We start from the raw sequence: 14,092 nt of genomic DNA on the forward strand, positions 1-14,092 counted from the left end.
ATTGTTATCAAACTGGAAACTCCAATTTAATTTTAAGACCTTTACTTTGCTTTAAATTTATAGTACATTTGCAATGTATGGTCTTATTAAAGTATAAATTGATGATATGCGTCATTGTCCTTTTGTCAATCAGTAGCATGTTTCAAAACACTGATCTATTTGAAACATTAAAACTCTCCGTGATGTCTAGTCTAAGTGATGTCTGTAACACCTGTGACTTGTTTTTCCTGTGGATCTGACAATTAGTAATATCTTACTACAGTTTGTAAAATTGTTGTTTTTGTACATTTTGTAATATCAGGTGTACTAGTCTTTCCTTTTGATGACAAAATCAGAAATGTTTAACAATAATAATGATTTTGATTGATCAATATATCATTATTTATTTATTTTTGTCATTTATATTTATAAATGGAAATTGGAATGTGTGTCATTTGGGCCACACTACAAATGTTATATTTTTAATTTGAACCAAGCCATCCAAATGTTTGGTACTTTGAAAAGCTAAAATAAAAGCATTAAAAAGTATATATATATATATATATATATATATATATATACACACACACACACACAAAGGGTGTAAAAATTGTCTTAAATGGGCTTGATAGTTCCCGAACGATTACAGGTAAAGCAATAAAATTTGGCACATCATTACTGTACCTATAAATCTACTTTTTGAAGTAACCACAATTTTTTGGTGCATTAGAGGAATAGTCCGCAAGTAGTCAGAAAGAAATCTTAAAATAGAACATCAAATATTGTTCGTTTAAAATAATGTACATTTTCGGCTATGCTTATGTTAAAGAAATTTGCCGATATACTTGTAGACCATCCTTGTTTGGATGTGAAGTGTCAATAACTACCTTAAAAACTATTTCCTAAGTCCAGTATTCATTTACTAAGTTTAATTTTCACAACTTGAGCCAAGACAAGAATATTAAACCATCTATGACAAGAAATACCTTGTAAATGTTTCAAACTTTAAACCAACGTAATTTTTTTTAAAGTGAACTTTTCTGGTCAAATTTGCGGCATTTTACTCTACTAATAGAACAATTTAATGTGATGTATTATTTTTCCTATGTTATAATTTAAAATTTCCTTCTGACTCCTTGCGTGCCATCCCCCTGACATAAAAAAAAAAATGGTAGTTACTTCTAAAAGTAGATTTATAGGTGCAGTAATGATGCACCAAGTTTTATTGCTTTACCTGTAATCGTTCAGGAATTATCAAGCCCATGCAGGATTTGTTTTAAAACCTTTATTTATTTAAACATACATTTGGGGTAATTATTTAGTATATTAACATAATTATTTTTGTTGTCTGTGGGAATAAACCTAACGCTGGATATATGTGACTCTTGGTTATGAATATGTTTAAAAGAAACAATTACATAATTGTACCTTTTACATGGGAATCAAATTAGTGCAATAAATTCCAATTAACGTTAAAAAAGAGGAAAATTTAAATTAACCTAGAAACTACAGAAGCACACTTGTAGGAAAATTCATTGTACTCATATGAATGGATTTTTAATTGGAGCTGATTGATGTAATAATGTAGTGTTTTAGAATGATTAGTGCAAATTATTAGTAATAATTATTTCAGTGAAAATAAATGTACTGTATTTTTTTATTTTACTGATTATGTATATTTAATTATTGACATGAATGTATTTTAACTATGTTTTATTGTTGAATGAGCTATAATCTGATCCTGATTACTAGTATTTATAATAAGATATGCAAGAGCCAAAGTGGATCTCAAAAATAGATGCTTGTTGATTTAAGAGTTAACAATTTTCATGTAGATTTCAGATTAATAACCTGCACGTCTTATATTCATTTTGCTTTTAAAACTTTTTGTTTGACGTGATCTTGTTACCAAATTCGGAGCAAAATTTAGTTTTGATATTGACAGGTGAGGAAGTTTCATTAAAAGTGTATCCTTTATTTCAGAGTTTGTTTTAAGAGGGAAAGTCCTAAGAAAATCAAGCAAAATTTTTATTCAGTTTAGTAGTCAACAGCTTTAAAAATTTGTCATGCTTAATTTTTATTAACAAAAATTAAGACCACCAGTAGCATTATATGAAACCAGTAGATTTCTTCCAAAATTCATATTGCTGTGACTCAGAAAAACAACTGAATCAACAAACAAAGAACGAGCTACAACAGCACACCTGTAGTTAATAATGGAGAGATAAAAGGCACTGTTTTGTAACTGTTAATCAACATTGTTGCTAATACCAAATCCTGAAGGGCATGAACTACTGATGAGTGTGACTCAGAAAAACAACTGAATCAACAAACAAAGAACGAGCTACAACAGCACACCTGTAGTTAATAATGGAGAGATAAAAGGCACTGTTTTGTAACTGTTAATCAACATTGTTGCTAATACCAAATCCTGAAGGGCATGAACTACTGATGAGTGTGACTCAGAAAAACAACTGAATCAACAAACAAAGAACGAGCTACAACAGCACACCTGTAGTTAATAATGGAGAGATAAAAGGCACTGTTTTGTAACTGTTAATCAACATTGTTGCTAATACCAAATCCTGAAGGGCATGAACTACTGATGAGTGTGACTCAGAAAAACAACTGAATCAACAAACAAAGAACGAGCTACAACAGCACACCTGTAGTTAATAATGGAGAGATAAAAGGCACTGTTTTGTAACTGTTAATCAACATTGTTGCTAATACCAAATCCTGAAGGGCATGAACTACTGATGAGTGTGACTCAGAAAAACAACTGAATCAACAAACAAAGAACGAGCTACAACAGCACACCTGCAGTTAATAATGGAGAGATAAAAGGCACTGTTTTGTAACTGTTAATCAACATTGTTGCTAATACCAAATCCTGAAGGGCATGAACTACTGATGAGTGTGGTATTAACACTGATAACTGGATTAAACAGACATTTCAGCATTATGTTCATAGTATTATTGTAAATAATCTTATACATAAAACCTTTTACTTAAAAAGTACCATGACGTCACTGTGGTCTTTGGTACTAAGTAATATCATACCTGTAATATATAAGGACACTTATAGTAAATAAAACAATGAGGATTGACAGCAATCTCTTGCTTAATACTAAGCAAAACATCCGAGAAAAGGTAAAATGGGAGTCTCCTTTTCAGAACAGCTAGTTTAGTCTCTTTGTGCATGGTGGTTCCAATTGACACAGCTTAATAAATAAATATACCTATTGTAGAAAAAGGTACTTCAAGTTACTTCTAGCTCATGTAGTTTACTTCATGGCTGTTATAAAGCCATATCAAACTTCCTACAGCACAATGCAACCATGCAGTAGTTTTTCCTAGTAGTTCAGCTTTTCTGTTGTCATTAAAACATAATTTTGGTATTCTAATGATCTTTTCCAGGTAAATAACAAAATTTTATCTGGTCAAGAAAAATTATTTTCTGTGTTATTCATTTATTATATTTATTAAATATATCTTAACTTTACTGATATGATCAAAATGAACTACAAAGAAGCAAGTGACAAATGACACCAGTATACAGTAAGAGATATTAACCCAGCCGTATGAGTGGTTGGTGTAATTTCACTTATTTTATTTTTCTTGGATATTTTTTGCTCGGATAATGATTTAATTGCTAATACTTGGAATTTACCAATGATGATTTTAATATGACCAGGTTAATGGATTAGAAATTAGTTTATACACAAATTGCAAGAAAAGGCCTGATTCCAATGTAAGAAATATGGTTTTATTTATGCCTATACAGTGTGGAATTTTTCCATTTAAATATGATATTCTTATGGCTATAGCTTTTAAGAGTTTTAAAGAATTGTTAGTAAATGTAAAAAAGATTTTAAATTTTATTGAATGATATAATCATAAAACATGTGATATATTTGTATATGTTTATAACATAAATATGTAATGCTTTGCATGTGTTTTTTTTATAAATATATTTTAGTTTTAAAGACCATTTTTAATTAAGTCTATTTAAGAAGGAAAACAAAATTACAATTTTTCTCAACATTTTAATAACTTATGCATGAAGAGGAGTAGCTGAAACCCAAGCTAGAAACATAAAATGAAAAGTTTGTTACAACAAAATAAAGTCACTTTAGAATTCTCCAAAGCTTAATAAACATCTCTCTCTTACCAATAAATAAGATATAATTTGTAATTTAAGAGCAAAAAACACATGTGCTAAATCATCATCTAGATTTATTTCAGCTATATGAATAGTTTTCTTTAAATTAGTCAAGTAGTAGAAAGAGTGATGTTTTAATAAGAGTGTTTGTTTGCAATTAAAAGTTTTTCATACAGATAAACAATCAACGTTAAAACTAACATTAAACATTTGTGTATGTTTAACCTAATTAATACTTTGATTAGTTACGAAGAATCTGGACCAGACACAACACAGTCTTCGTCCTTAAGAGCTGGCTGTATTAGAAGACTGGCTGTATCAGACCTTGAGGTTTATCCTACGAGAACAATTTTAAACTTCAATCCTTTTATTAATTTTTGTTTGTTATAAAACTGTGTTTTAAAGATATTGTTAATCCAAATACTGTTTAGTTGTTATTGTAAATTTTATACTTACAAAAATTTTATGATATAGGATGAATTTTTGAGTGTCTTGTTCTCAATAGCCAATAAATATATTTAAAACACTAACTACTAGTACATCCGGCTCTTGGGTGTGCTTGACACATGAAAGGCATAGCTGACTTATATGGCTCATATTAGCTGATGGACTCAGCACATATTGTCAAGTAACTTGGGACCTTAAGTTGTGCAACATTTAACATTTAATGCATTAGTAGATTTGCCTCTTTTGACCAAGATAAGTTATTTTTATGAAAAGATAAATGTGATTTGAGTGTTTTGTTTTATAATTTTGAATTGTTTTTGTCCATGACAATTGACTTCACAAATTTGGCCATTTCATTACAGAACAAAGAGTAACAAGGAGTGAAGCAAATTTGTATTGCTTCTTCGAGCAATAAGCAATTTAGATTCGCTATTTCAAATCTCATTTACATACAATGAGTGCAAAGTGAAACTATTGAAAACTACAGTCAAGGATAAACCTCATGATTAACTAGTGTAGGTTATTCAGAGATTGAGAATAGAGATAAGGCAGGTGGGACTACTCTTCAGAGTAAAAACTATGTAGTTAGATTAAAGTTTTAGTGTTTGTGCAAAGAAACAATTGACTAATTTCATAATTCACTTTACATTTGCGTTCTAGCAATACTTCAGTTGTTAAGAAGAAAAGTTTAGCTTTTTTACTTTTTCAGAGGATTTTCACCTTTGTGGCGTCACCACTGCTTTGGATCAGGTAACAGTCAGGAGCATTCATGTAGAGCCACGATATTAACCTAACATGTACTCCAGGAGATAAACCACCGCGGCTGGGAGCAAGGGCCAATTGAGACAGCCCACGACTGGTAGACATTTAGTAACTATGGATGTGTAACGAACAGTGGTTTTGCAGGACGAAAGGATAGGCTGAGTACTTGTGTAATAAATTAATATTTTAGTATTGGTTAACATTAGCTATGTTATTTTCTATGTAATAAGTTCAGACACGTTCAGGAGACAACTTTTTACTAAGTTTGAAGCTTAAGAATTTTTGAAATAAAGACACCATTGATTATAAATTTATGTGAAACAACTTTTTCTTTGCAGTGCCTCTGAATACTACCCTCATTTTATTAGCTTTGGTATTGGAATTACTTACAATAATAATTATAGCCTACACACAAGCTGCTTGATCCTCATATCAATATGGATGGTTATGCCTAAGAACTATAAATTTTACTTTGCCTAGGTTAATACGTATTAATGAAATTTTAACTAAGTTAGGTTGAATCAAGAAAATTGTTAAACAAATTAATTTATTATTTTGATTTTGTTTTAAAAGAGTTGTAGGCATTGCTGGTGTTCCAATGAGCTAAAGCTGCAAGAGATGTAAATGTTGATAAGAACTTGATTTTGTATACAATAGGAGAAATGAGTACTAAACATTTTTGGATAATAATTTTTTTATAAGCATAATCGTTTGTATCAGTCACTACTTTTTTGGTTTATGTGTTTCATTATTACCTATTTATAAAAAAAACACCTGTAGAACATAATGTTGCATCATGAGTATTATTCAATTTATGACCGGTACTCAATGTAATTTGGCTTGGTCAAAAAATCAGTGCAACTTTATAGATATTTTCTATTTTCAGCTCGATTGATGAAATTGTGTTGAATTATGTGGTGAGCATTCTTGAGGAGCTTGGAGAAGAAAACAGTGGTGAAGTAGAGGATGCGTTTGACGCTGAAGGTTTTTGTGAAATGATGGCAGCCTATGTCCCAGACTTTGCTGCCATCAGGCTGCCACAAGTGTGCTTATGGATGTTTGAGTTGGAAGCAATGCTTCGAAAAGTCAAGGAAGACGGTAAGTTGAATGATGTACACGCATTACTTCAGGCACATTCATATACTTAAGACATAAACAAAGATGGAAACTTCAACTAGTAAAAATGTTTTAACTTACAAAAATATTCAACTTCAAGAACACATCAAACAAATAATAATTTTTATTGTTTTAAAAATGTGTACAAATAATTGACAATGCCAACATTACAGACAAAGCCTATTGTATATATTGCATTATATGAACTTGGTAATTACAGGTATTTGTGTAATAATGCTTGCTCATAAAACAGAAGATTTCAGTCCACAGAGAGGCTGATATTTTTCAAAAATGTGATTGTGTGAACTTGTGTGAATGTTTTGACACATAGTTAACTGGAAAACTTTGATGATAGTTATGACAACAGGGGCCTAAGCATAATAACTAAGAAAATCACCCAAATATTCTATTAAGATAATGAGTTTGAGGATTAAGATATACCCTTCTGCTCTTGGTTTTACAATTTACTGTTACCTTACCACTATTCACAATGTTATATTGTGGTTTGCTCTGTTAGTTCTATAAAATAGTTAAAAATATGTAATCTTTTAAACATATGGGTGCTAAGAAAAATCCAAGAGGAAAAATATCGTTGATCTTTATGCCAGTGTGAATAGGTTTTTCTTTGGAAAAAAAGTGATTTGTTAAACATATGAATTTCAGCAGTAAATAAATATGTCAGATGATTTAGAGAAAAATGTAACGTATGATAAAATATATTAACCCACATTATTATAAAACTCACAAACATACATATAATATTATGTGATAGATAAATGACATTAATAACTACATAATAATGATCAATTGTAATAACTATAAATAGTATGCCAGTTGCTTGTTTTAATGTTAGGTACAAACACACATACATGTGAATACTTTTTGGTATAATAATATTTGGATAAAAATATTTTACAAAAAATATTTCATTCCACTCTTGATAACAATTTGTTTTCACACTCAATCAACATGTTGTATTACATTGCTACAGTAATCAACATTTTTGACAAGAAACTATCTATAACAACATATACGATCCTAGCAGGACTAATTTTTTGGGGTTTAAAAATAAGCTTTCATAGTGCTGAAAACAGTGTGATCATTTTGAACTTCTGACATAACACTAGATCTAAGATTATGCTCCACATTAGTATTGGACCAATAAGAAACCAGTAATTGTGTGTGTGTGTGTGTGTGTGTGTGTGTGTGTGTGTTCGACAGTAAGTGTCTGTTCTTGCCTGCAGGTAAGACTCATCAGGAGCGAGATGTGGCTGATCTGCTACGACCTCTGACCTTGGCCAGCTCACTGGATGAGTCCATTCCCCTGAAATCTACTAGGAAGCACCAAATCTCAGAGACAAGTGATGGCAGCAGCTATGGGTCTGACAGCAGCGGAGATTACAATTCTGTCGAGGTATTGTATTACTATATTTTAAAAATTTTTCTAAATTTTACAGTATATATTGTATACAAATTTGGAATCCCTCTTTGTATGACAGTGTATTTTGCACATTAGTATATGTAACAATTGAACGCAGTGAGCTATATTGTCAACTCAATTGAAATATTAAACATATTGAATTAAGCTTTGTTTAGTAACAACTACAAAGCTATCTTATGATATACTAAATTCCTAAGTAAAACCAGACTAAATTGTTTATTTCATGTCATGCATGATATAAATTTGCAAGTAAAATAAATCAAAATGCATTACTTATTAACAAATAATTTTCAAAGTTAATTATATGATAATCATTAGTTTTTTGCTTGTTTGCTGAAACCCAACAAAAATAAGCTCTCAATGTAAGATATTCCTTGTAACACAAAACATGTACATAAGGTGTGCAACATCGACATTACCAGTCTTTGGTGGCAAGAGCATCATCAATATAAAAAGTCATAATTAGATCCAAATAGTCTTGTGCTGTATTGTAATCAATTATATAGGAGCATTTGTAGTGAAATATTACATATGTTCACTGAAATACCAATCTAGGCAAAGTAACCAAACTCATAATTAATTGTAGTGCCATCAACTAAATGTGAAACAATGCAACTTTTTTATAAGCACCCTGCAATATTGTACCAGTAAGTAGGAGACTAAAACATTCAGTTTAGTGGAATTCCATACTGGTGACCAAATCGCACAGTGAGTATAGTTGTTTAACTACAACTCAAATCACTGGTGTCCTATATGTACAAAGGCTGTCCAGGCAGTAACAAATGTTTTGAAATAAAAAATTAACAATTACAACATAACAATAACAAAATATACTTAAAAGAACAAATTCTATCATATACACATTTGAAAGATGCATTCTTAAGCTGTTTTCACTCAATCTCCATTCATATGAAAGCAATTATACTGTGCCTTCAATACTGTCTCTGAAAATTTTGTACCTGCGATTTCAACCACTTTATTACATGTGGTCTTCTATTTGGATTTTTTGAAAACCACCTGGCACATTGCACCAAACTTGGAAATATGTTTGGAAAGTTCCATAACTTTAAAATTATGAAACTAGTCTTTGATTTTCATCACCAATTTAAAAGTTACAAAGCTAGGCTGGCCACTGCAGTCATCATGAATATGGATGTGGTAATTTTTGAAATCAATGCACTATTGTCTCACCCATCTTTCATTCATTATATTCCTTTTTGTTGCAAATTACAAAGATAGTGATAAATTTCAATTGGTTTGTTGCTTTTTACTGACTGAAACTATCACTAAAGTCACCTGACAAGCTGTGAGATTTTTCAATGCATTACACATTATAACATCTATAAAGCAAAGTAGGAGGAGCACGGTCTGCATGCTACCACAGCTGGATGCATACAAATGTAGGAACTTGTTAACACCAAGATGTTTGACTCTAGCCCTGCCCACTGCCGTAATAGGCAGAAAACATTTGTTACATCTGAACAACCCTTGTATTTAACGAGTTAAAGTGCAGGTAGATTAACTTAATTTCACAAGTAGATGAAGAAAGATTCTTACAGTTTCACCTCATTTTAAATGTGTTAGTTTTACCTTTATTTTGATTTGTAAAAGTTGTGAGAGTTAAATTTTGTTGCCTGAAGTTCTTTATTTATGGAACAATAACCACAACAAAAATAACTGCAATAAAATAATTGTTGAATGTTACAAGCAGTCACATTCAACACGTGCTACAAAAACTGAAATATGTGGTTTCTAATATGTTTTTTTTTCTGTAGTTGGTAAACCTATACCAATTACGGATATAGTATTTAGTTTACCCGGAAGTCTTTTTTAATGTGATGATTGATTGTGTATAACATCTGTTATTGAGATATATTTAACAATTTTAGACCAAAAAATGTACTTTAAGACTGATATACAAAACATGTTTTTTATTACTGGAGTATTATTATTGTAATACAAAGAAAAGAAAATTAGTTGATTTAATCCAAAACATTCTATTATCTTTAATTTTTACCTTAAGTTAACAAATTCAAATTGTATAATATTTTTCGGGCACAGCATGATATTGATCAGTATATTTTCATATAAAAATAACTCTTCTCAAAATAAATGTTTTAATTCCAATCAGTATAAAAAAATTCAAATAAATTTTCACTTACAAAAATAAATATCACTTACATTATAAAATAGATTCTTTATACAATTCTTTACTGTTACTGTTGTTTATATAAAATTAAAATGTCCCCCCAACAGTTATCAACAAAATGAAACAAGTTTCATTAGAGTGTACTTACACTGAATGTTAGACAAGTTTCTGATTTATCAAGACATATAATTTAACATAGTTTGTTTTTAGGAATTTTATTAAATATTTACACTGCTGTATAATAGAGAATTACTGATAAATCAAGAATATATTATGGATATGATTATATTTCTTGGAAATATTATTCTGTACAGTATATCATACTAATTATGTGATTTCAGAAATATTAAATTCTGTGAAAATTAAAATATTTTAATTTGTGTAGAATGGACAACATGTTAATCTGAGATTGTTTTCAAGAATTCTGGTAACACTTGTTTGAGCCAAGAAAAATTGTCCTATTTTTTTGGGATCCCCATAGTACCATTCCGTATCTAGGTATTGATTCTATTTATGCATTGTACACTAAAATCCAACATGTCATAATCTCTTTCACCAGAGTGACTTCTCAAAATTAATGGGAATTCACTAAATTAGGATTTATATTAAGTTACGTTAAGTTAAATTAAGTTTAAACAATTCATGAGATTATTAGTATATTTATTAGTTTAAAATGAAAGATTTTTTTAGTAAACTTATTTGACAAAAATTCATTTTTTCTTCAAGCTGAGTGAGGTAATGTGTAAAATCAGTCAAACAGTTATATTTTTGTAGAACTATTATATTGTTAGCACGTAGAAGATTTCTATTTGATTGTTTATTTTTATCTTTATCATTATTAATTACAAAAAATAAAAGAGGTCCAATGATTCAGCCTTATGCCTGTATTGTACTTGTAACCATTCTAATTGATATATGAATTTGTCTTTAGTTAGTATAGAGTTTTGGTTTACATCAAACATGTGCAGTAACTGCATATATAAAGCAAATAACTAATTAATCATTCACTGAAAGAATACAGCTATTGGTGTTTCAGGAGAGCAACTATGTGGCCAGGCAGACTGCCACTCTACTGGAAACATTCCCGACAGTGTGTGAGCAGGAGGTGCTGCAGTGTCTGGCAATCGCTAAAGGTGATCTTGCTAAGGCAGCTCAACTCATCTTTGACCGTCAGGAGATGGGTGAAAGCTTGACATCCGCCTCTGTCCTCCAAGTGGGATCACAACAGAAATTCGTTGTAGATGACCAAGAACTTAAAAATAGAATTATTCAGAGATATTCCTTTGTTGACAAAGATGATGATGTGCGTGAACATCGACCAGTAGCTCCAAAATCGGTAAGCTTTTTTCTATTTTATTGTTTACAATAAACCATAATTTATTTGGATTTTTTAATTTGTATCTCAAAGGAACCTTTTCCTGTGTTATGCTATCAAAGAGCTGTGAATTGCCTTTTATCATGTAAATAGTGTTGGAACTTTCCTCAAAATTCATTAAAAAAATAAATTGGGAGGATGGTGGAAACTACCTAGGAAAAAATTGTTCAGACTTAGTTTGCTTACACAATCTGATCTGACTATGTACTATTTTATATGTAAATGAATACAGGCCAAGCAAGTTTAATCTAATTTCAGATAAATTAATATCTTAAGTTGAATTTTGGGTAGTGTGACGGAGATGGAATAGGAGGTTTCTGTGCTTGTAAAGATGACTCTAACTAGTTACATAAACATAATTTAATTTTAATATTGTTTTGTAATAATCAGCACTGAAAATATCGCAGAAATCAATAGAGATACTCAACATACAAGGGCTATTCCAAAAGTAACCGCCGTTCGTTTTAGTAGTAGTGGGGATAGCACTTTCTCTCACACACTGGCATGCTCAGTAGGTCAGTTTGCATCTAGCCATGGCAGTTAGTACAAGTGTTTGTTCATTTTCTATAGCTTTGCACAATGTTTACTACATTTGAATTTCCTGCAAACATGAAGTGCTTGCTTTAATTAGATTTTTTAACAATAAAACAATATTCGGCAATAGTTATTCATAGAGAACTTTGTGCCGTTTATGAGCTAAACGTTATGGGTGAAGGGAGTGTAAGTGAACGGGTTCATTTGTTCAAAAGTGGATGAACAAACGTCCACGACAACGAACGGAGTGGCAGGCCATAAGTGGTGAATGATGAACTTGCTTACAAGATCAACGTTTCTCAATTTTTGAGCTTCTGGATAATTTTCCACAACTTTCTAGGTCTAGTTTGTTTAGGGTGGTAACGAGAGGTTTGATGACAATGTACTCAAAAGAAGCTGTCACTGGCTGGCTAAAGGCGCAGGCACCAGAATTTTTGGAAGATTTTATTTCTAAATTTTCAAATCTAGAAAACTTAGAAATAGAGGTATGATAAGTACTTAAATCTTATTGGCAATTATCTGACGGGGTATATTTTGAATAACCAAACTACAGTTACTGTTGGAAAAGCTTTTATATATCCATTACATGTAATGCAACATATTTTTATACAGTAAAATGAATACATCATATTTTTTAACTATAGCAATTTACAGGGAAAATCTACAACAGTGAAGGCACCTTGTGGTGTGCTGAAGAGTATGTATGTATGAAGTAAAATCGTTTCTTAGATCCACTATTCTTAGGAAAATAACTGGAACTGAGAGCTAACAGGAAAATCTGTTCAAGATTGGAACCAATCAGAATTTCAATTAAAAAAAAATTGTAAATGCAAATATAAGGTTATTCTAAAGATATACCTGGAAATCGCCATCAGAACACATGAACGGACTGACCCTGTTGATTGCCCTCTAAACTTTGGAGAAAGTAACCATGTGCGAAGGGAAATGCCCTTGGTTGAAGGTCTTCCTTGGAAAGTTTGGGATTACTTGTGACAATCAATGGCACTCATTGAACATGCAGCTAGAAATGGTACTCAAAGGAAATAATGAGTGTTTTCCCATGTTTTTATGCACTTTTAAGTTTCCTATAAGTTTCCGGATGGTTGTTTCATTAGTATGGAGGATAGAACTCATTTGTAATTTTTTAATGCTATTATTATGTATTTATTTATACACTTTCTTCATAGTATATAACCTAAATTTAAAGTGTAATTTTGTGTTATGCTATTCAACAGTAGTTTTAATTTGGTTACATTTTTATAGTTCAATAAAATCTTTAAGTCTATATCTGAATTACAAAGTATTCAAGTATTGCAGTAACTATTACTGTTGGAACATTTAATTGTTGAAAAACGTGTATTAATAAAAGTGCTATGACTAAATTGCTGGAACCATTTTCTTTAAATCACTGAATTAAAAAGATGGAACCAACAAATCACTATTAATAGTAATAATAAACATTATTTGTCATGAAAATTAATGATCAATATTGATGTCCCAATACGTATCTCAAGCCAAGTCGATACATTACTACTAAAACTAAACTATCCTACTAATTATAATAACTATTAATTGTAATCAATAACTTAAATATAAACTTAAATTAATATTTTAAATACTAATTTTAGAATACAATATTCAAAAGTCAAAATTATTTTTGTTTAAAAAACTCATCTTAACTGTAGAATAGGTTTTCCAACAGCAAATTGCAAAATTTACATTGAAACTCGTTATAAGAGTACGGTATAAATTTATTTTATGGTCCAAACAATATTATACACTTTAAGAAATATAACTATATGACTATTCAAAGTTTTCCTTAAGTGGAAAAGGTCAAATATTCAGTTGACTCAGGTGCTTTGTGAAATATGGACCAGCTGTTATTGCAAACTTGGGTGCAGATACACGTTTTAGCATATACATCTAAATCTGGTACTCAGCAAATTATAGACCTATTAATTGTAGCTATTTTCTGCTAACTTGGTGCACAGAGAAATTGAACACATACAGCTGATTCTGGTGATTTGTAAAATTTATTGGATTTTTAAATAGATTAACTTATAATAGTGATACGAAATTAAATGTTTGACAAAAATCTACTTCTTGTGATGTACCTATACTAAC

General features: G+C 30.5%; 1 protein-coding gene across 1 annotated transcript in view; it reads left to right on the forward strand.

Moving 5' to 3' along the window:
- The window catches only part of LOC124369330 (CUE domain-containing protein 2), a 55,148-nt gene that overhangs the window by 13,511 nt on the left and 27,545 nt on the right, over positions 1-14,092 (forward strand). Inside the window, exons 3-5 of the mRNA XM_046827289.1 lie at positions 6,240-6,451; positions 7,714-7,883; positions 11,096-11,395. Coding sequence (XP_046683245.1) covers positions 6,240-6,451; positions 7,714-7,883; positions 11,096-11,395 — 682 coding nt within the window. The remainder of the gene's footprint in view (positions 1-6,239; positions 6,452-7,713; positions 7,884-11,095; positions 11,396-14,092) is intronic.

Source organism: Homalodisca vitripennis, chromosome X (assembly GCF_021130785.1).
Source record: "Homalodisca vitripennis isolate AUS2020 chromosome X, UT_GWSS_2.1, whole genome shotgun sequence".
Taxonomy (NCBI): Eukaryota; Metazoa; Arthropoda; class Insecta; order Hemiptera; family Cicadellidae; genus Homalodisca; species Homalodisca vitripennis.